This window comes from Aquarana catesbeiana, linkage group LG01, assembly GCF_042186555.1.
Source record: "Aquarana catesbeiana isolate 2022-GZ linkage group LG01, ASM4218655v1, whole genome shotgun sequence".
Classification (NCBI taxonomy): Eukaryota; Metazoa; Chordata; class Amphibia; order Anura; family Ranidae; genus Aquarana; species Aquarana catesbeiana.
In genome coordinates, this window is record NC_133324.1 from 49431937 (window position 1) to 49453747 (window position 21811).

The following is a 21811-nucleotide window of genomic DNA, read 5'->3' on the forward strand; positions in this document are numbered from 1 at the left end:
AGCACTAGAGTTGGCGGTTGAATCCCAACCAGGACACTACCTGCATGGAGTTTGCATGTTCTCCCCGCCTCCTGTCTAAATTGGCCCTAGTATAAGTATGAATGTGAGTAAGGGACTTTAGATTGTAAGCTCCTTGCAGGCAGGGACTAATGTGAATGTAAAATATATATGTACAGCACTGCGTAAATTCTTGGCACCATATAAGTATCTCAAACAAAGAAATAAAAATAATAATTTGCATAGGGTTACCAGTATGGTTCTATCTACTGCTGGCTGAAAAGTGTCAGTTAGAGCTGCATAAGCTGTAATACCTCACTGACTCCACTAGAGGTCAGCACAGTCAATGATCCAGCAGTGCAGCTCACAATGCTCGTTCCTTATAGGACTCAGTAAATCTTATTCTATGTCTCTAGAAGGTAATATAATGCTGCATACATTTTCATGAAAAAAAGTATAAAAATGACTTTAATTCACAGAAATAAAAAAAGAAACTCAGCCCAATAAAAATAATTAGGATTGCAACAGCCATTGTTTGTCTGTCTAGGAGGACATTTCTTGCTCTGTGTAGGCAGTCCTTGGCTGTCCAGCCCCCCATTGACACCTGAGCTCTTTGTCATGCAGATCCCAAAATGTGATAATGCTCAAGATGAAGAATCACATTATTTTTTTGGGGGGCCGTTCACAACCTGAGCGTTGTGTCGCTTACCACCTGTAGCGTGCAGCTTGATAAAGTACATGAGCGTTGTTGAGTTAGAATCGCACATTTTTGGCCTTTAATGTGAGCGCCTTAAAAAACGCCAGAGAAACTTGTTTTTTCAGGAACGCTCATTTAAAAGTCTGCTGGGCCAAAAATGCACAGTTCTGCTCCTGTTCCACATAAATCGCCTGGCTATGCTCACGCTCAAGTGTGAATGGGAGCGGCGTGTCCTCCCCCCCCCGGGGGGCTACATGACTACTTTATTCTGAAAAGGACTGACCTGACCCTTCAACCTGTACTTACCACTTCATGTGGTCTAGCCACGCCCCTGGCATGATTCAATTCTACTAAACTCCTCCCCCCATTTGCCCTAATTGGCTGGCCACAGGCATAAAATATACCCAACAGAGCTGCGGCAGTAGACAATCGCTCCTCACGTGCTGCCTAAGCAAAGATCACATGGTCTCTGGCTGCTCAGAGCACTGTGGCTATTTAATGTGATTAGAGACTGTAAAGAATCCATTGTTAGTCAAAACCTGTCTGTTAGTCTAGCAGTGAGGCACAATCACTGTACAGAGCAAGAACACCTCTATACTATATGTAAGGACCCAATACTGCTGCCCTTGAACACTATATATATATATATATATATATATATATATATATATATCTATCTTCCTGGGGAAGACGAGCTTGTGCCTCCTCGAAATGTCAAATCAAACCGCCATCGTGCGTTCACCTTTTAAGACCCGTGAGTGACGCTCTCTTTTTTGGTTTATATTCACTATAGTCTTTTCTGTGCACCCAGGCCCATTTTTTATCCCTGATTTGTGTGCGCTGACAACCATTGGATATCATATATATATATATATATATATATATATATATATATATATATATATATATATATATATATATATATATATATATATATATGGTATATCTTTATATACATATCTATCTATCTATCTATCTATCTATCTATCTATCTATCTATCTATCTATCTATCTATCTATCTATCTATCGATAGATATATATATAGATATGTATGTATGTATATATAGATATAGGTATATATATAAATATATACATATAAAGATATAGATATACAGTATATACATATAACAGCCCGGCCAATCAGTTTTCTCCAGCAGGCTCAGCCAGGGAGTGTTGGTCGGGGCAGTGGCGAGGAGTTTTTCAGAATTTTTTAGGATGAGGAAGGTGATATAAAAAGCAGTGTGGGCGGTCCGCGCTCCCTCCAAAATGCCCATTCCATAAAGCTGCTCTGCCACACATGGCACCACAGATACACTTGATGGATATTTTATTTTGATAACTAACTCAACTCAGAGTACAAATGCTTTTTATTATAGCTGCCAAGACCCAGCTTAATCACCTCCATTTATTACTGCACAAGAGTGAGTTTGGGAGAATCCGCTCATTAAAATCTGTAATATTCTGAGATGAAGATGGTAAATGAGATCTTTTCTTCCTTTCTATCTTTCTTTCCCCCCAACCCCTCCTTCTCTCCCCATCTCTATCATCCTCTCTTCATCTTCTCTCCCAATCTATAAGACCCTCTCCTCTCTCTTCCTCTCTACCTCTCCCATCCCAATCTTTCACTCGGCTTCCCTCCCTCTATTTCTGACTCTCCTCTCTTTCTATCTCTCTCTCTGATTCTTTCTCCCTCTCTTACTCTTTTATCTCTCCTCTCTCTCCCTCTCATCTTACTATCTCACTCCCCTCCCCCTCTCACTATTATCTTCCATTCCTCATTCTCTCCTCTCTTCTCCTCTCCCACTCTCTCCATGTCTCTCTCTGGCTTTGCTCTCTCCCTCTTCTCTCCTATCCCTCCTCTCCTCTCCTCTCCTCCCCTCTCCTCCCCTCTCCTCCCCTCTCCTCTCCTCCCCTTCCCTCTCCATGTCTCTCTCTGGCTTTCCTCCCTCTCTCTCTCCCCCCTCTCTGATTTCACCCCCTTCCTCTCTCTCTCTGACTCTGCTCCATCTCTCTCTTTAGGTCTCTTTCTGGCTCCTCTCTCTCTCTCTCTCTCTCTCTCTCTCTGCTTCTCCTCCATCTCTAAAGTTATCTCTGACTCTGCTCTGTCTCTACTCCCTCTCTGACACTATTTTGTCTCTCCTCTCCTCTCTCTCTGACTCTTTTCAGTCTCTCCTCTCCTCTCCTCTCTCTCTTACTCTATTCGGTCTCTCCTCTATCTCTGACTCTATTCAGTCTCTCCTCTCCCCTCTTTCTGACTCTATTCTGTTTCTCCTCTCCTCTCTCTCTGACTCTATTCTGTCTCTCCCCTCTCTCTCCTCTCTCCCCTCTCCCTCCCCTCCTCTCTCTCTTTCTCTACTTTCTCTGACTCTCCTCTCTCTCTTTCTCTATGATTCCACTCTCTCTGGCTCTCCTCTCCCTCTCCTCTCCATCTGACTCTACTCTGTCTCTCCTCTCTCTGTCTCTACTCTCCCTCTCCCTCCCCTCTCTCTCTACTTTCTCTGACTCTCCTCTCTTTCTATCTCCCCCTCTGACTTTCTTCTTACTCTCTCACTTTCTTTTTCCTCCCCTGTCTCTCTCCCTCTTGTCTTACTATCTCACCCCCCCTCTCACTCTCCTCTCCCATCTCTCCCTCTCATCTCCCTGTCTTCTCTCTTTCTCCTCTCCTCCTCTCTTCATGCCTCTCTCTGGCGTTTCTCTCTCTCTCTCCTCTTTTCTCCACTCTCTGATTTTGCCCTCTTTTTAGCTCTCTCTGACTCCCCTCCATCCCTCTCTCCTCTTTATGTCTCTTTCTGGCTCCTCTCTTTTTTGCTCTGACTCTACTCTGTCTCTCCTCTCCAATCTCTCTGACTCTATTCTGTCTGTCCCCCCCCCCTTTCTCTCTCTCTCTCTCTCTCTGACTCTCCCCTCTCTACTTTTTCTGACTCTCCTCTCTCTCTATGACTCCACTCTGTCTCTACTCCTATTTTCCTATTTCTTTCTCTCTGACTCTCATCTCCAATCTTTCTAACTCTTCTCTGTCTCTGCTCTTTCTCCCTCTCCTCTCCTCTCCCTCTCCTGTCCTCACTCTACTTTCTCTGACTCTCCTCTCTCTCTCTATCTCTCTGTCTCTCCTCTCCCTCTCCTCTCTCTACTCTGTCTGTCTCTTCTCTCTCCCTCCCTCCCGCCTCTCCTTTCTGTCTGTCTCTCCTCTCTGTCTATCTCTCCCCTCTCCCTCTCTCCTCTCTGTCTGTCTCTCCTCTCTCCTTCCCTCCTCTCCTCTCTGTCTGTCTCTCCTTCCCTCCTCTCCTCTCTCTGTCTCTCCTCCCTCCCTCCTCTCCTCTCTGTCTGTCTCTCCTCTCTCCCTTCCTCCTCTCCTCTCTGTCTGTCTCTCCTCTCTCCCTCCCTCCTCTCCTCTCTGTCTGTCTCTCCTCCCTCCCTCCTCTCCTCTCTGTCTATCTCTCCTCTCTCCCTCCTTCCCTCCCTCCTCTCCTCTCTGTCTCTCCTCCCTCCCTCCTCTCCTCTCCTCTCTGTCTATCTCTCCTCTCTCCCTCCCTCCCTCCTCTCCTCTCTGTCTTTCTCTACTCTCTCTCTCCCTCCCTCCTCTCTGTCTGTCTCTCCTCCCTCTCTCCCTCCTCTCCTCTCTGTCTGTCTCTCCCCTCTCTCTCTCCCTCCCTCCTCTCTGTCTGTCTCTCCTCTCTCCCTCCCTCCCTCCCTCCCTCCTCTCCTCCCTCTTTCCCTCCCTCCTCTCTGTCTGTCTCTCCTCTCTCCCTCCTCTCCTCCCTCCTCTCCTCCCTCTCTCCCTCCTCTCCTCTCTGTCTGTCTCTCCTCTCTCTCTCTCCCTCCTCTCCTCTCTCTCTCTCCCTCCTCTCCTCTCCTCTCCTTCCCTCCCTCCCTCCTCTCTGTCTGTCTCTCCTCTCTCTCCCTTTTCTCCTCTCCTCTCCTCTTTGTCTTTCTCTCCTCTCTCTCTCCCTCCCTCCTCTCTGTCTGTCTCTCCTCTCTCTCTCCCTCCCTCCTCTCTGTCTGTCTCTCCTCTCTCCCTCCCTCTCTCCTCTCTGTCTGTCTCTCCTCTCTCCCTCCCTCCCTCTCTCCTCTCTGTCTGTCTCTCCTCTCTCCCTCTCTCCTCTCTGTCTATCTCTCCTCTCTCTCTCCCTCCCTCCTCTCTGTCTGTCTCTCCTCTCTCCCTCCCTCCCTCCTCTCTGTCTGTCTCTCCTCTCTCTTCCTCCTCTCCTCTTTGTCTTTCTCTCCTCTCTCTCCCTCCCTCCTCTCTGTCTGTCTCTCCTCTCTCCCTCCCTCCTCTCTGTCTGTCTCTCCTCTCTCCCTCCCTCTCTCCTCTCTGTCTTTCTCTCCTCTCTCCCTCCCTCCCTCTCTCCTCTCTGTCTATCTCTCCTCTCTCCCTCCCTCCCTCTCTCCTCTCAGTCTGTCTCTCCTCTCTCTCTCCCTCCCTCCTCTCTGTCTGTCTCTCCTCTCTCTCTCCCTCCCTCTCTCCTCTCTGTCTGTCTCTCCTCTCTCCCTCCCTCTCTCCTCTCTGTCTGTCTCTCCTCTCTCCCTCCCTCCCTCCCTCCCTCTCTCCTCTCTGTCTGTCTCTCCTCTCTCTCTCCCTCCCTCCTCTCTGTCTGTCTCTCCTCTCTCCCTCCCTCCCTCTCTCCTCTCAGTCTGTCTCTCCTCTCTCCCTCCCTCCTCTCCTCTCTGTCTGTCTCTCTTTTCTCTCTCCCTCCCTCCCTCCCTCCTCTCCTCTCCTCTCAGTCTGTCTTTCCTCTCTCCCTCCCTCCCTCCCTCCTCTCCTATCCTCTCCTCTCTGTCTGTCTCTCCTCTCTCCCTCTCTCCTCTCCTCTCTCTCTGACTCTACTCTTTCTCTCTCTCCCATATCCCTCTTCTGTATTTCTCTCGCTCTGTCTCTCTCTTTTCTGGCACATATGCTTTATGGAATGTGGGTGACTGTTAGAAAATAGAAAAGAATAATGATGATTCTAATTGCTAATGGGCTGAATTACACATGTCTAATTGTAATTTAGTGACTCTGAAATCCTGACTCTTTAGGAACACTTGTTAGCTCTGTTCCGCTGGGAGCGGAGACATGAAAAATTATTTTACACAACTTGTACAGCGGCGGGGAAAGGGAGGGGGTGGGGGTGGGGGGGGTGTTCTGTATCTGTGGATCACGGCAATCAACATTTTAAATCCATTTCCAAGGGCCATTTGCTGCAAATCTGGGGCATTCAAGCCAGGAAAATGAAGATACTGGAGCACTGAATGCCCCCAAAACACTGAAATATATTCAATAAGGAGGCATCAAGATCAGAGAAGATAAGCAGGGTTTAGTATACCTTCACAGCCAATCATATGTCATTCTGATGATAACGTATGGCTTCAATTGGTTACTTCCTCCTTTCTTTTCTTATGAAATAATCCCCAAATACTTTATAATTATAGAAGATTTTCCGTTTAATGCAACAATTAAACTTAAAGGGGTATTTATTAAAAAAGTCAAGCATTTGCAATCCTAAGCCCCGTCATTTGCCCAATATGTTTATATCCTATGACTATCAGCTCCATCTACTGGCCATAATGCAGTATTTTCCTTACTGATCATTTTCAAGAAAATACTATATTATGGCCACTAGATGGAACTGATGATCATAGAAAATGAATTTATTGGGATTATTTGTGATGGCTGAGAGAATGCTTGAGGCATCCACACGGTAATCCAAAGTGTTAAGATACATCCCAAGAGCAATAGACAGGAAATGCCTTTGGCAATTCTTGCCAGAGCCCACTTCCAACTGCCTGGTGGGTTTGTATAAGCCCCACTGTCTGAGAAATTGCTGCTTTCCATTTCCCAGACTACATAGTTTGTAGACCATAAGACTGGCTGAACAGAACCTCATTCTGAACATCACCTAGCTCTTTAATTATGTTATTGCTTTTGTCAACCACAATCAAACCACAATCCAACCACATGCCACTCACGTGTGGTTGAACATTCCACAGCCTAATTTCCCTTACTGTAAAGAACACCTCCATGTACAGCAAAACAAAATACACACCAAGTCGGCTTTTAGAATGAAAATGTTGGCTGAGATGAGTTCCTTACCTGGATAAGGATGGATTCCGTTGGCGAACACGGCTTCCGCAGCTGGTTGTCCATTAGCTTGGGGCGGTATGCCGGTGAAGCCGTTCACCCCAATTGGAGATGGAATACTAGGCACAGCTGGTGCGGTGATACCAGGTGGTGTGCTGCCACCTAGAGGAGGGGGCAACAAAAACAGGAATGTAAATGTTACAAATCTGCAGAAACCCGTTACCTGTACTGAAGGAAATACTTGAGCTCTGAAAATACCACCTGCCTAACCTCAATACTTTCTCAATGCCTTGAAATAAATATGTAGCAAATCAGATTAATGTCAGGACCACTGATCTGCATGCTGGTTCTAGGCCAGCTAATCAGAAAGCACCAAAACCACTGGATTGGCATCAGCCTTCCTGAATTTCCTCTTAATACTGCCTTCCGGTAAATAATTTTATTCTATCAATAGCACAAGTAAAAAAAAGAAGCCCTGCCAAGAGATATGGGGATTGGCAAAGTTCAAGAATCCACTGCAAAAATTTTAATTTTAATTTAATGGAATTAGGCCAGTGAAAGATGATTGCTGGTTGGTCGGATCGTTCTATTTTGCACATTGACTTTGCCTTATTAGATGAGCCAGAACAGTTAAGCAGGTGAGGGTTAGGGGTACTAGATACCATAACAGATCACTTACAGACTCTCCAGATCCAGATCAATGCTACACCATCTCAGAACCTTTAAGCCGACCTGGCAAAACACAGAACGCACGTTCCCAAATTTCAGTGCGTCCTCCAAGTGAGTCACCAGGCCCTTCTGAGAGACCAAGCTTCTTCTCCAGCAAAGCGGCCTCCTCTGGGGTCTCCGCCTTGGCACAGCTTCCTCCAGACCAGGTGGGACCAGGGTTGCCACCTGTACGTGATTCACCCGGACAGTTCGGGTTTGAATCCAGGTTCCAGGTCCAGGTTCCAGGCAGACTGAAACCCGGACACATTATTGAATTCAGACCAGGCTGTGGCTCCCCAAGTAACTAAGATAGTCACACACAAATCTGTTGCCGTCTGAGAGCTGCAGCAGCCATCTGGTGGCTGGTTTGGCATTACTGGAGGGCAGGGTGAAGATGTCAGGACGAGTAATCTGGCCACACCCACCATTCGCTGTGGCACGCTATGTGTACCGCATTACTACTCTCCTTGGGGCACCCAAAGGTGTCCCAGGCCACTAAAGTGTTCGGGTTTGGCTTGAAGAAAAGGTGACAACCCTAGGCGGGACAGTTTCAGGACCACTTCAGCCATAGCTCCCAAATGTCCCCATTTCGAGGGACTGTCCCTGATGTTAAAACAAAGTCCCTCTGTCCCTCTTTCCTCCTCATTTGTCCCTCATTTTGGTCTCATCTATATAGCTGTATATAAAATACACTATTTATCTTTTAAAAAGTGTTTCACCCAATTTCTACATTTCTGCCTTGGTAAATTTCAAAAGCCAGTATAAAGGAATAGTAGTGATAAATATAAAGCACCGGTGGGTTATACTAATCATTTTTCTGTATAATTCTCCTTTAAGAGGGCGTGGCAGGGGGTGTGCCCTATGCCTACATACTTATGGTAATAGGGTGTCCCGACTGCCTATCGCAAAAAGTTGGGAGGTATGACTTCAGCACACGTTAGGCTCCAAAAGAGGCCTAACAGCAGAGCTCCATCCAGCAGCACCACCCTAGGCCTCAGCCCAAGGGAAGAGAGCATACCTCCCAATATTTTGAGATCAGAATGAGGGACACTTACTAGCAAATGTATGTAGGAATAGGGCCCGCCCCCTACCACACCCCCTTAAAGGAAAATTAACCCAAAAAAAAGGTTAATTAAATCCACAAGGGCTTTTTTTTACCACTACTATTGCTTTACATTGGCTCTTAAAATTTACAAATGCAGCAATTTAGAAATTGAATGAAAGGTTTAGCACTGGAAAACACTTTTTGAAAGATAAAAAATGCATTTTATGTACAACTATATAGATCAGACCAAAATGAGGGACAAATGAGGGGGTGAAGAGAGACAGAGGGACAGTCCCTCGAAATCAGGGACAGTTGGGAGGTATGAGAAAGTAAACACATGGATGGCCCAAATATTTATATCCTACCCCAGCATGCACCAGGGGCCTCAACCTCCTGCTGGACTGGCTGAAGAAAATATAAATATTCCTAACTTAGCTTTGTTTGTGAAATCTCATACTATGACCAGTGATAAGAGTGACATCTACTGGAGACAGTGAGAAATCACAAGCCAACATAAGCTTAGGGGAAAAACCCGGTGAAAAACAATACAATCAGTCTGAGCTAACTACAGCCCAGCCAAAAACGAAATTGACATAGTAGCCCCTGTTTAGGACAAGGAGGCTACACTTCTGAAGCTGACTGACATTTTCTTTTTTGCATAGTTACTGTGTATCAATATGTTCTTGCTGAGGGCTGAAATGCCACCTCCGTGGCCACCAACCATCATTAGACCTTAACCACTTGCCGACTGCTGCACACCGATAAACATCGGCACAATGGCAGCGGTGGGCAAATGGGCATACCTGTACGCCTCCTTTAATGGGCGGGGCTAGCGGGGGCACGCGTGCGCCCGCCGCCTACAGCGTGACCGTGCCCGCGGGTCCCGCGGACTCGATGTGCGCCGGTATCCCAGCGATCGTGTCACGGAGCCGCAGAACGGGGAAGTGCCTATGTAAACAAGGCATTTCCCCATTCTGCCTTGTGACATGACAGAGATCACTGCTCCCTGTCATCGGGAGCAGTGATCGCTGTCATGTCAGTGGTAGTAGCCCTTCCCCCGCACAGTTAGAGTTACTCCCTAGGACACACTTAACCCCTTGATCGCCCCCTAGTGTTTAACCCCTTCCCTGCCAGTGTCATTTACACAGTAATCAATGCATTTTTATAGCACTGATCGCTGTATAATTGACAATGGTCCATTGTCCAAAATAATGTCAAAAGTGTCCGATGTGTCCGCCATAATGTCGCAGTCACGATAAAAATTGCAGATCACCGCCATTACTAATAAAAAAATTTAAATGCCATAAAACTATCCCCTATTTTGTAGACGCTATAACTTTTGCGCAAACCAATCAATATACACTTATTGCGATTTTTTTAAACCAAAAATATTTAGAAGAATACTAGTTGGCCTAAACTGAGGAAAAAATTAGTTTTTTTTATATATTTTTGGGGGATATTTATTATAGCAAAAAGTAAAAAATAATGCGTTTTTTTTTTTCAAAATTGTCGCTTTTTTTTGTTTATAGCGCAAAAAAAAAAAAACTGCAGAGGTGATCAAATAGCACCAAAAGAAATCTCTATTTGTGGGGAAAAAAGGACGTCAATTTTCTTTTGATGTAACGTCCCATGGCCGCGCAATTCTCGGTTAAAGCGATGCAGTGCCGAGTCGCAAAAAGTGCTCTGGTCGGGAAGGGGGTAACATTTTCCAGGGCTGAAGCAGTTAAACAGATCTTGAATTTGATCTGCTCCTGAAAAATCCCTAAGGGCACAAGGAGACAAGAGGCCGTTAGCGCTTTGACCATTGTGTGTTTTTTATGGCACAAGCTTGTGCAAGTCAGACGGTTCATCCAAGAACGTAAGATGTCAATTTTTGACTGGAGCATTCTAATTTCCCATTACTGGTTTGAAAAACAATAAGACCACCGCAGGCAAATCATTTTACCTCCCAATGTCTTAGTTTACCCAGCATTAATTGAGTGCTAATTAGGCTCTTATTGTTCTTCTTTCCCCTCTGTTGTTGTCATGCTGTCTTGTATCACCTCCACCCCCCCCTCCTTGTTCCCCAACACGCGCTCCCTCGCGAAAAACCAGGATCCGCAGAAAGTTCTGGGATCTGACGGCTCTTTGGGAATTGGATGACAGTTGCTGTGCCGGGGCAAAAAAAAAAAAAAAAACAAAGAACACGCGAGCGGAAGCTCCATTCTATTCATCAGTCAGGGGGAAGAAAAGAAAGAAGAAAAGAGGAGAGTGGAAAATTTTCCCGTCACTTGAGTTGGCAGGTTTCCTCCCTATTATCAGCGATGACACCGGCACGCTGATGTGACAGCTCCTTGTGTTTGCGCTGTACATCAGATGAAAGGGGTGAAGACACTCATCTCCTCCTTTCTGCAAAGTCAGCGCTAACTCTCTGTTAGTTTTCTTTCCCTGTAATGTTGCAGCTTCAGCATGTGTTGTTGCAAGGATCAGGGGAGGATGCAACTTCACATATCTTATACAGCTTAAAGGGTACCTGTGCTTTCGCAAAGCCCTCCAGAAGAAGCCATCACCATGACGCCATGCCATTGCTGTAACAGTGAGCTTTAAATGATGTGGCCTGATACGGTTGGTGACCTAATATACATTATCCACATGCACTGTGACGGGGGTGGACAGAGTCACCAAGTGGACCTTATGCAACACCAACCACCCATTTATTAAACGATCAACCAAATAAGATCATATTTTTGCTATGTATCAACCAGATTATGACTAGGAATGCATACTTATTGCACAGAAGTGGAATGCTCCATGGATCAACGCAGTCAATGATATTTTATTACGTGAGAAAGTGATATACACAGGGAGGGGATGCCCAGCCAACTTTGAAACAAGACTGGCTCAGTCTTAGCCTCGATCTCACTGATCACAGACAGACTGCTTTCCTAAAATTAGAACCGCCACTTCAATCTCAGCATTACTGTCAAGGTCAGGGGTCAGGCTCAGAGACCAGTAGTTATAGCAGTAGAGAGGCTTCCACCGACCAGCTGGATAAATGCAGAAGCAGGTCACCCTGGCGGATGACATAAGCTCACCCGAGGCGTGTGGTCTAAACACTATTCATCGGACCTCCTGATGGTGGAGATGGGTTTTGCTGCGTGTTAGTACCAGGTCGCAGTCCTCAGGATCGCCCTACCTGGAGATGAGCAAATCGGGGTCCAGTAGCAGATATAGCAGGTAGGGATCAGCCAAAAGCATAGTCAGTAAGCAAGCCAAAGGTCTGTGACAAATGGTTGCAGGCTTCGATCAAGTGGAAGCACAATCAAGGAACAAGCCAAAGGTCAGTAACAAATGGTTGCAGGTCGGGATCAACCGGAAGCATAGTTGAGGAACAAGCCAAAGGTTGGTAACGAGTGGTAGTAGAGATAAGGACCGCTCCAGGTACACAAAGGAGCGAGATATCGTCTGGAGAGAGCACATAATCTGGCAAACAGGAAGTGCAAAGACATGGCTTATACAGGAAGTTCATTGGAGGATCAAGGAGTTCATGTTTCACAAGGCACAAGGCAAGACTACCCAAGGAATCAAACAGAATGCTGTTCAGCATCTCAGGTGGCTCAGCAAGAAGAGCTACTGCCAGATGCAGCAGTGGTTGCGGGTTCAGATCAGGGTCAACTCCTGACAATCACTCCACTCTGACCGTCTCAATATGTTCTAAATCTAAATCTTAAGGTGTATGGTCATCCCTTGTTTTTTTTTTTTTTTTTGCAAAAGAATGAGTCCAAACCGACAGAGCTCTTGATTAGTTTCCAACTTCTTGTTTATACGATTCATCGTTGGTATGACATGTGTACACCCATGCTATTCAATCGCAATTCCTAGTATCCTACTAAACAGTTGTTTGTGGACAGAGGCCTTCAAAAATCTCTGAAAATGTTCTCCATTGTCCTACCAACAGGTTTTAGTTGGGTGTGCTTTGGGAAGGGTGGGGGTAGAGGAAGGCTTTTGCTTTTGTTTGTAAACCATGTCAAAATTCCAATAAATACATATTAAAGAGAATAGGACTAGGAACCATAGGTCTGGGGGCCAAGCAACCAAGGAGCACTTTTGTGTTAAGGACAGATCTATGTGGGCTAAATAAATTGTATCATGCAAGGTGTGCCATGGTGTCACAGTGACTGGTGGGCACGGTGAAAGGTGAGATATCATGCATTTCTCCCTCTCTCCATTCATGAGGGACAATTATATGAATTGAATGGATAGAATATATAGGCTTTCACTCTACATGGCCATCTGTTGTATGCATAATCTGCATGCACTGGGGCAGGGTTGGGCAGAGTCACCGAATGGACCCTCTGCAAGACCAATGCCCCCTCTATTATGCTATCAACCAAATTAAATCGTATTTTTACTATACATCAACCAGAAGAGGATTAGGAATGCAAAGCTGCTGCATAGAGGTGGACTGCCATTGCTCTGCCAAGCCATGCCACGTGGATTAATGCGGCCAATGATATTTTAATAAGTGAGAAACTTATATACTAAGTCCAAGAGGGCCCTTGTGCAGCTGTATAGTCTACATACATCATATGTACATCACTGCATTGTAGCAAAACCAGGGCCTGTCACAAAGTAAAATGTCAGATGAGGATGCTATAATGGCCAACAGCAGGTCCTGCCTGTACTTTGGTGCATGCTCTGTGCAATATGGCTGCATAAATGTACATATCTAATTACAAACTGTTCACATCAATATCGTTTCTCTTGAACAGTATCTAAAAAAAAATGTAAACACTCACAGATTTCCCTTAGTCATTTTAAGATCATTATTGCTTTCCCTAAAGTATATTAAAGTCCAAAAATTGGTTAAGTTTTGGAGCCAGGAAGGATTAAACCCCCCCCCCCCCCCCCCTCATCAGGTTTCTATAGCTGTCTGTGTGCCCACTGGGGAGACTGACCCTCTCTATTTATCCTGGTTGACAATTGGCACCATGACTGAAGGTTCAGGAAAATCCAAAAATCTGAGTTGTCACCAGAACAGGTATAGAGGTGAAATCTTTCAGGGGGAACATTTGTTCTCTGGGGTGCAATTAGAAATCATGGAGCTCCCTACCCCTCTATCAGTGGCCCTTGTGATCTAGCTTTTTTATTCCACCATGACAATGTCACCACAGATCTTGTCCATCATTTCAATATCACCCCATTTGTATTTCACCCACATTCAAGGTGCTCTACCTGTGTTTAGCATCAGTCTGGCACCCCCTACTGGGTCCAGCATAGGAGAGCTGCTTGTACCCTGCCCCTTCAAAGTCCTATCCCCCCCCCCCTTATTTCTTGCTACATCATATCCTGTTACCTCACTTTAAAAACTAGTTCAACAGGTTAATTTGCCTTTCAGCTTCTAAAACAATACATGTCCCTAAAATCTAACAATTCACATATATCTATGTGATTCAAGGTGCTCTACCTCTGTTTAGCATCAGTCTGGCAACCCCTACTGGCTCCAGCACAGGAGAGCTGGATGTCTTATGAGACGAAACGCGTCGGAACGCTCTGTTGAAGTCACTGCTTTCCATTTCAAGCGCTTTTTTATCTACTAAAATGTGAGTGTATTTCCTTTTTAAAAATAAATATTTTCTGATTTCAAAATGGAATTACACTATGTGCCTATCTTCTTTTTTCTTTCTGCAAATGTATCACATTGGAGAAACTTTCCATTCGGTTTTCCGGTCTAATACCTACCCTATAGAGGTTCACTGTCCGAGTTGGTCTTCTGGCTGGAGGTCGTGTCTGCCGAGGCAGTTTCTTTTGGGTGTATTGCCCTATAAGCTTTATTGACCCATTGGGTGTACACCTACCTGGGTCTCCGGTAAGCCTTCTGAGTCTCTGGTGGTGGATCACATACCAACAAGCTCGGGCACGTTTTGCTGTTCTATACCACATTGATGCTCAGTTCACCTTTCAACCACTTTGAATCACGTTTTGGATATTTTTACCCTTATATTGTTTAGCTCACTTTCACAGTTTGCTTTAAGTACTAGTGATTCGTCTATTTTGGACATTATCCTTGGACATTGCTTATATTTTTAATTATTTGCACATTTTGACTATTATATTTGGTTTATCATTTTTTGTTTCATGATCTACTATATACGTGGACTGTGTTTTACTTGTATATGTGTTTATGTACACTGTGTTCTATATATTTTTTCTCAGTTCCTTCTGAGATTAATTATTATTAGCGTTGCACTATTTTCCCACAGGAGAGTTGCTTGTACCTGCCTGTTCAAAGTCCTACCCCCCCCCCAATTTCCTGCTACATCATATCCTGTTACCTCACTTTAAAAACTAGTCCAACCGGTTCATTTGCCTTTCAGCTTCTAAAACAATATGTGGCCCTAAAATCTAACAATTCACATATATCTATGCTATAAAAAATCACCACCATAGCCATAACAACACATGACCCTATTTGTACTGATGAGGGAATTTCCTCCCATTTTGAAGAGATTTCCCCCTCACTTCCTGTTGTGTCTCTGGGACAGGAAGTAAAGGAATACCTCCCCATCGAGGACAGAGTTAGAAGGAAAATAAAAAATGATGAGGGCTCTAACCATTTCCAACTGTATCGAAAAATAAAGAGACACGTCAATCATTTTGTTAGTTATCACATGACCCAAAAATGCAGACGTCTCTCTTACCTGATGTTGGCGTCATGGGAGCAGCGGCCAAGCCGTTCATGTTGAGGGCTGCCATCTGTTGCATCTGGGCGGCCGCGAAGGCAGCCATGGGGTTCAGGTATCCGCCCTGCGCGACGGAAGCCATGATGGCAGCCTGCTGCTGCATCAGCTGAAACAAAGAGAACGGGAAAAAATATCACGAGTTACAGCCAGGGACCCCCCCACAGACCTTGGACTGAAGGATCACCCCGCATGCCATTACCGACTGGGGGCGTCATCATAATTAACCTTGCTCCATTCAAAGCAATACTCCCCCTTTTTATAGTTAAATCCCATAAGTGGTAGGAATACAACCAACACATTTAATGGATCACAATAGCGCAATAGAGTCAACACATCTGATAAATTCCTAGTTGATTGCTAGCTGTGTGGTTCTAGTGGAAGTGACCCCTATCATGTGTCCTATGGAGCAGTATGTGATGTCTACAGCAGACAGACGAGTGACGGGCCAGTGAGATGCAGTGGATTGTGGGAAGATACCATGAAGATTGAGATCAGGCATTTATACTAGCAGGTAGCACATTTCTTGCTTTTCTGTGTATTTATATGAATATAGTAGACATGTGCAATGCCAAAAAAGCTGTTAGTTTTTTGCTTTGTTTCGTTTAATTTTTTTTTTTTTGTTTCATTCGTTATGATTGCAATTCGTAAATTCGTAATTTTGAAAAAATTCATAAGTTCGTAAATTCGAAAAATTTTTCAAACTTACGAATTTTTTCGAATTTATGAATTTTCGAATATTCAAATTTACGAATATTCGGAAAAGTTGGTTAAACAGGTTTTTGTTAATTCGGATATTTCTGAATGAACAAATTTGTCGAAATTTGTTAAAAAACGAATACAGATAGCAACGAATTGCCCATGTCTAGAATATAGGCACAGCTATGCATTCAGTGAAACCGCTGCTACATTAGTTATGTGCAAATGGGGTAGAATCGAATGTACTGTTGTATTTCCTTTATGGGTCAATTGTTATTCATTCATAAAAAAACTGAGTGGTTTGGGAAAATACTACATTATGGGCACTAGATGGAGCTAAGGATCATATCAAATCTGTGGGGTGTGGTAATAAAGAAACTGAAGTAGCTTTTTATAAAAAAAATAAAAAAATAAAAAAAAAAAACCTGCAAACCTGCTTGTACATTCGTTCTGTGCGAATGGAGTAAAAACAATCTCTTGCTATTTCCTCTATGAATCAAATGCTATTCATTCATTAAAAAAAAAAGAGTTGTTTGGGAAAATATTACATTATGGCCACTAGATGGAACTAAGGATCATATCAAATAAGCAATTTATATCCAATAATTATTAGCTCCATCTAGTGGCCATAATGTGGTATTTTTCCTGAAGCGATCTATTATTTTTATGAAAATACGCCGCGACCATCCTGTGGCGTATTGGTGAGGCAAGTGAGGAGGCAACATATCACCTCCTTGCCACCTGTCAAATGCCTCTGAAAAAGCCATCTGAGAATGCAGCAGTCTTGCCGCACATCTAAATGCACCCTTAGGGCCCGTTCACAGGTGCGGCAGGCATCGCTGCTCCACTGAAAAGTGACCCAGTCACAGGCTGTCAGTCACCTTCTTTTCTCTTGGTGTCAGGAAAACTCGTCAGAAGTGACCTCTTTTTGTAGGACGAAAATGGTAGTTTGGGTTGTCTCTGGTCATGTGACTAACTCCCCGCTATAGTTCCCGTGATAGAATAGGGCAGTGATGGTGAACCTTGGCACCCCAGGTGTTTTGGAACTACATTTCCTATGATTTTCATGCACTCTGCAGTGTAATTGAGCATCATAGGAAATGTAGTTCCAAAACATCTGCGGGGCCAAGGTTCACCATCACTGGACTAGGGAGACAACGTTGGCTTTCTCTACCTGAACATCATGCCTCCAGGAGACCACATGACCAATGCCAAGGTACCAGTCACATGGTCAGTCCCGGATTCCCATGATCTTTCCATAAGGAATATTTCTCGACCCCTGGATGAGGACTTTTCCATTGACTTTCCAAAGCAGGCTGACTTCTTATCTATAGGTGGGCTTTATGGCACCCGGGGACACAACGGTTGTCAGAAGTTGGGTGCAGCATACATGGAAATGTATTTAATTCTTCATAGAACACTGCATAGTGAACGGCTGCCAGAACCTTATTAAAAAAGAGAGGAAGCTTTGGCACTCGGCGGGCGCTTGGCACGAGGAGATGTCTTAAATATACATGAGAAGCTGGTTCACATGCCCAGCGCACCCCAACAACAAACAACAGAATGCAATGGAGTATGTGTTCCAGCGATGAGCCGAACGGCAGCCTGTGCCCTCTGGCAGCTTGTTTCTTCTTTGCCCGCTTGCTGGGGTACGTTTTTTTCCAATTCGGCGCCTGGGTACAGATGTAGCCTGGCACGGTTCTGAGCGCCCAGCCATTTCATCTCTGTAATGATGGGAAGCACCCAACCCATGAAAGTTAGCAGATCAAGGAACAGCTATTGTAATGGTTTCTAGCCCACGGGCCCAAAAATACTATAAAAACGCTCCAAATACTCCAATAACAGAGTATCGTTTTATATAAACAATTGCGTTCTCTGACGGCCCCCAAACAGCTGAAAATAAACTGTACATTTGAACAGACCGCTATCACCACATTGCGTGTTCTTGAGTATCGGGGTTCAGAAGTCAGAGTCACTTACCAATGCACCTCTGCTAATGACTTGAGGGTATATTCATATCAGCAACGGAGGCAAATGAACCCTAATGGGGTCTATTTATACAAATAATTCATTGGACGATTGTGATGAGCATTCGCCCGGCCATGACGGATTCTGGCCATAGTATTAAACCCTCAGCAATTTTTTTTTTTAACCCAACTATGGACAAAAAATTAAGTTTTCCCATGCAGTGGGGTTGTGCCCACACTGCACGGGTCAACTGCTCATTTTTGTCTAGGGCAGTCATCACTAAATGGCCGTCCAAACCCGGACAGAGTGACAGTCCTGTCCAGACCACCATGGCCACGCCATTTAACTGCCTGCGTGTCCTCTCTTCCTCCCGCTGCTGCCACAGATGTCATCCCTTCAGCAGGGCATTGGCGGGAGGTGCGGTCGGTCTAGATGAAGGGCGGGAGCTGCCCTACTTTTCAAGTTAACAAGCTGCAAATCTGTTGCTAGGACATGGGGCGGTCCTAGCAACCAATCACCTCCTTGCTAAGAGAAGAAGTTGGGAACCTCCCACCCTTTATCCAAACTGATCGCTCCTCCTGCCCTCTGCGTTTGAAAGGTCGGACTGAAAGGGGAGGGATGATCACACTAATGTAAAGGTAGAGAGGCTGTATTGTTAAGGCGGGCTATGTAAAGAGTGGAATGCTATAGAAAGGCAGACTTTAATTCACCTGGTGATCCTGCCAATAACACACTCCTTGTCCTATAGTGAGAACGCCGACATACTTGCCAACATATCTGTTCTAGTCCTGGGACATCTTCTCCCGCTTCTTCATTAGCTACTTTCCTGGCCACAGCAGCCAGGGAAAGTGACAGCAGAACCCGGAAGTGACATAAGGCACTTCTCTCCCTTCCCTTTGCCTAGCGGCACCCACCATGGCAATCTTGGGCTTGCAGGTGGGACAGCAGAGCCTGGAAACCATGTTGGGAAGGGGGCCATGCTGGATCACTTCCACCTCACAGTAAACTTATTAGATTTACATGAATGTGGGACATCTTCTCCAGCTTCTTTATTAGCTATTTTCCTGGCCACAGCAGCCAGGGAAAGTGACAGCTGAACCCGGAAGTTACATAAGGCAATTCTCTCCCTCCCCTTTACCTGGCAGCACCCACCATGGCAATCTTGGGCTTGCAGGTGGGACAGCAGAGCCTGGAAACTATGGTGGGATGGGGTCATGCTGGATCACTTCCACCTGACAGTAGACTTATTAGATTTACATGCATGTGTAAAACCTCCCCTTTGCTGCTGATGTACAACATACGTCCCTTTAAATTTCACCTGGTGATCCTGTCAATAATGCACGTCCCAGTTTCTGGGACATACTTGCCAACATATTTGTTCTAGTCCTGGGACATCTTCTCCAGTCTCTTCATTAGCTTCTTTCCTGGTCACAGCAGCAGGGGAAAGTGACAGATGCACCCGGAAGTGACGCAATTCACATTCCAGCTAGGGGAGATCAGAGAACAGATGTTCACTGGACTCCCTCTCCTTTACCAGTGGCGGTTTTGGGCCCGCTGGTGGGACAGCAGAGCCTGGAGATCATGGCGGTGGGGCCATGCTGGATTGCTTCCACCTGACAGTTCGTTTATCAGATTTACATGCATGTGTAAACCCCCCCCCGCTGCTGATGTACAACATATTTCCCTCTATTATCACCTGGTGATCTTGCCAATAACACATTCCTTGTCCTAGTGACAACACCCACATATCTGCCAACATTATTCCTTCTAGTTCTGGGATATCTTCTCCTGCTTCTTCATTAGCTTCTTTCCTGGCCGCAGGAGTCAGGGAAAGTGACAGCTGAACCCGGAAGTGACATAAGGCATGGCTCTCCCTTCCCTTTATCTACCTAGCGGCACCCACCATGGTAATCTTGGGCCATGCTGGATCACTTCCACCTGACAGTCAGCTTAATAGATTTACATGCATGTGTAAACTTCCCCCTCCGCTCCTGAGGTACAACAAACGTGCCTTACATTTCACCTGGTGATCCTGCCAATCACACATTCCTTGTCCTAGTGACAATGCCCGCATACTTGCCAACATATTTGTTCTAGTCCTGGGACATCTTCTCCAGCTTCTTCATTAGCTTCTTTCCTGGCTGCAGGAGCCGGGGAAAGTGACAGATGAACCTGGAAGTGACGCAGTGCACGCAGATTTTGTGACCCTTCTAGTTATGGGAGATTAGAGAACAGATGTTCACTGGTCTCCCTCCTCTTTACCTGGCAGCACCTGGTCTTGGGCCTGCAGGTGGGACAGCATAGTCTTGAAAACATGGTGGTGGGAGGGTCATGCTGGACCACTTCCACCTGACATCCAGCAGTCAGCTTATTAGATTTACATGCATGTGTAACTTTCCTCCTCCCCCTGATGTACAATGTGCTTCCCTGGTGACCCTGCCAATAACACCCAACCCACTCTCCGAGACACTTCTTCATTAGCTCCTTCCCCAGCCAGAACAGCCAGAAAAAGTGAAACCTGGAAACCTGGAGATGACGGAATGCACCTGTATAGATTCTAGCTAGGAGAGATCAGTGAATGGATGTTCGCTGATCTCCCTCCCCTCTACCTGATGACACTGTGAGGGTCCTGGGCCGGCAGGTGGAAGAGCTGTAGACATGTGCGGTTCATTTAGTTCTGAATTAACATTTAGACAAATTTTTCGTTATTTGGAGACTCGGATATACCCGAATTTTTATATAAACACATTTTACCGACTGCTCCGAATAACCAAACAAAATTCATCCGAATTTCAGAAATTCGGACTGAAATTTGAATCTAATTTTACATTGAACTTCAGTCAAATTCTAACTACACATATTGCGGTAATCAAAGACTTGTGTGTGTTATTAGAGGGCCATTTCGAAATAATGCTGTTTTTGTTAAGATAAAGGTGAATTAAATAGTCATTGTAATCATTAGATGAAGATGTTTTCTTTTTGTTTGTTCACTTTGCTGCATTCAAATCTAAAACAATGTAACATTTTCGTTTCGACTAATTCGAAAATGTATCGTTTTGAACGCTTCGAATTGAAAAAATTGGTAAATTCAAAGAAAATTTGAAAATTCAGAATATGAATTGAACGAATCAACCGAATTTAACGAAACGAAATAACTAGATTACTTAGTTACGGACCGCCCGCCGTACTGTACGCGTTGTGCTGTGGCAGGTTGGCTCCCTTGCGCGAATCCCCTTCATTGTACATCGGGCATGTACACTGCGATTTGCGGGGGTGTGTGTGCGCCCATTCGCGAGCGGGGTAGCCAACCAGCCAGCGGGTCCGGCGGACCTATTGTCCGCCGGCCACCAGCGACCGCTTCAGAAACAGGCAGAACAGGGATCTGTCAGTGTAAACAAACAGATCCCCGTTCTGTCAGAGGAGAGAGAGCTCATCCTAGTGATCAGGAACAGCGATCTCTCCCCTCCTCCAGTCAGTCCACCCCCCCACTCCCTCTAGGGAACACTTAACCCCTTGATCGCCCCCTAGCGTTAACCCATTCCCTGCCAGTGACATTAATACAGTAATCAGTGGCTATTTTTAGCTCTGATCGCTGTATAAATGTCACTGGTCCCAAAAAAAGTGTCCGATCTGTCCACCGCAATGTCGCAGTCTCGCTAAAAATCGCTGATCGCTGCCATTACTAGTAAAAAAAAAATCTAATAATAAAAATGCCATGAATATATCAGATGCTATAACTTTTGCGCAAACCAAACAATATACACTTATTGCGATATTTTTTTACCAAAAAATATGTAGAAGAATACATATTGGTCTAAACTGAGGAAGAAATTAGCTTTTTTACATTTTTTTTTGAATATTTATTATAGCAAAAATGTAAAAAACATTCTTACCATCTCCGCAATGGTAAAAATATTAC

General features: G+C 45.1%; 1 protein-coding gene across 22 annotated transcripts in view; it reads right to left on the reverse strand.

Moving 5' to 3' along the window:
• CELF4 (CUGBP Elav-like family member 4) overlaps positions 1–21811 on the reverse strand; it is a 1454628-nt gene that overhangs the window by 123662 nt on the left and 1309155 nt on the right. For all 22 annotated transcript variants that reach the window (XR_012242761.1, XM_073618612.1, XM_073618635.1 and 19 more), the window contains 2 exons: positions 15187–15334; positions 6766–6915 (listed from right to left, as the gene is read on the reverse strand). Coding sequence is in view for 21 of the 22 variants with exons in the window: in XM_073618612.1 (XP_073474713.1) it covers positions 6766–6915; positions 15187–15334 (298 nt within the window). In the remaining variant the exon portion in view is untranslated. The remainder of the gene's footprint in view (positions 1–6765; positions 6916–15186; positions 15335–21811) is intronic.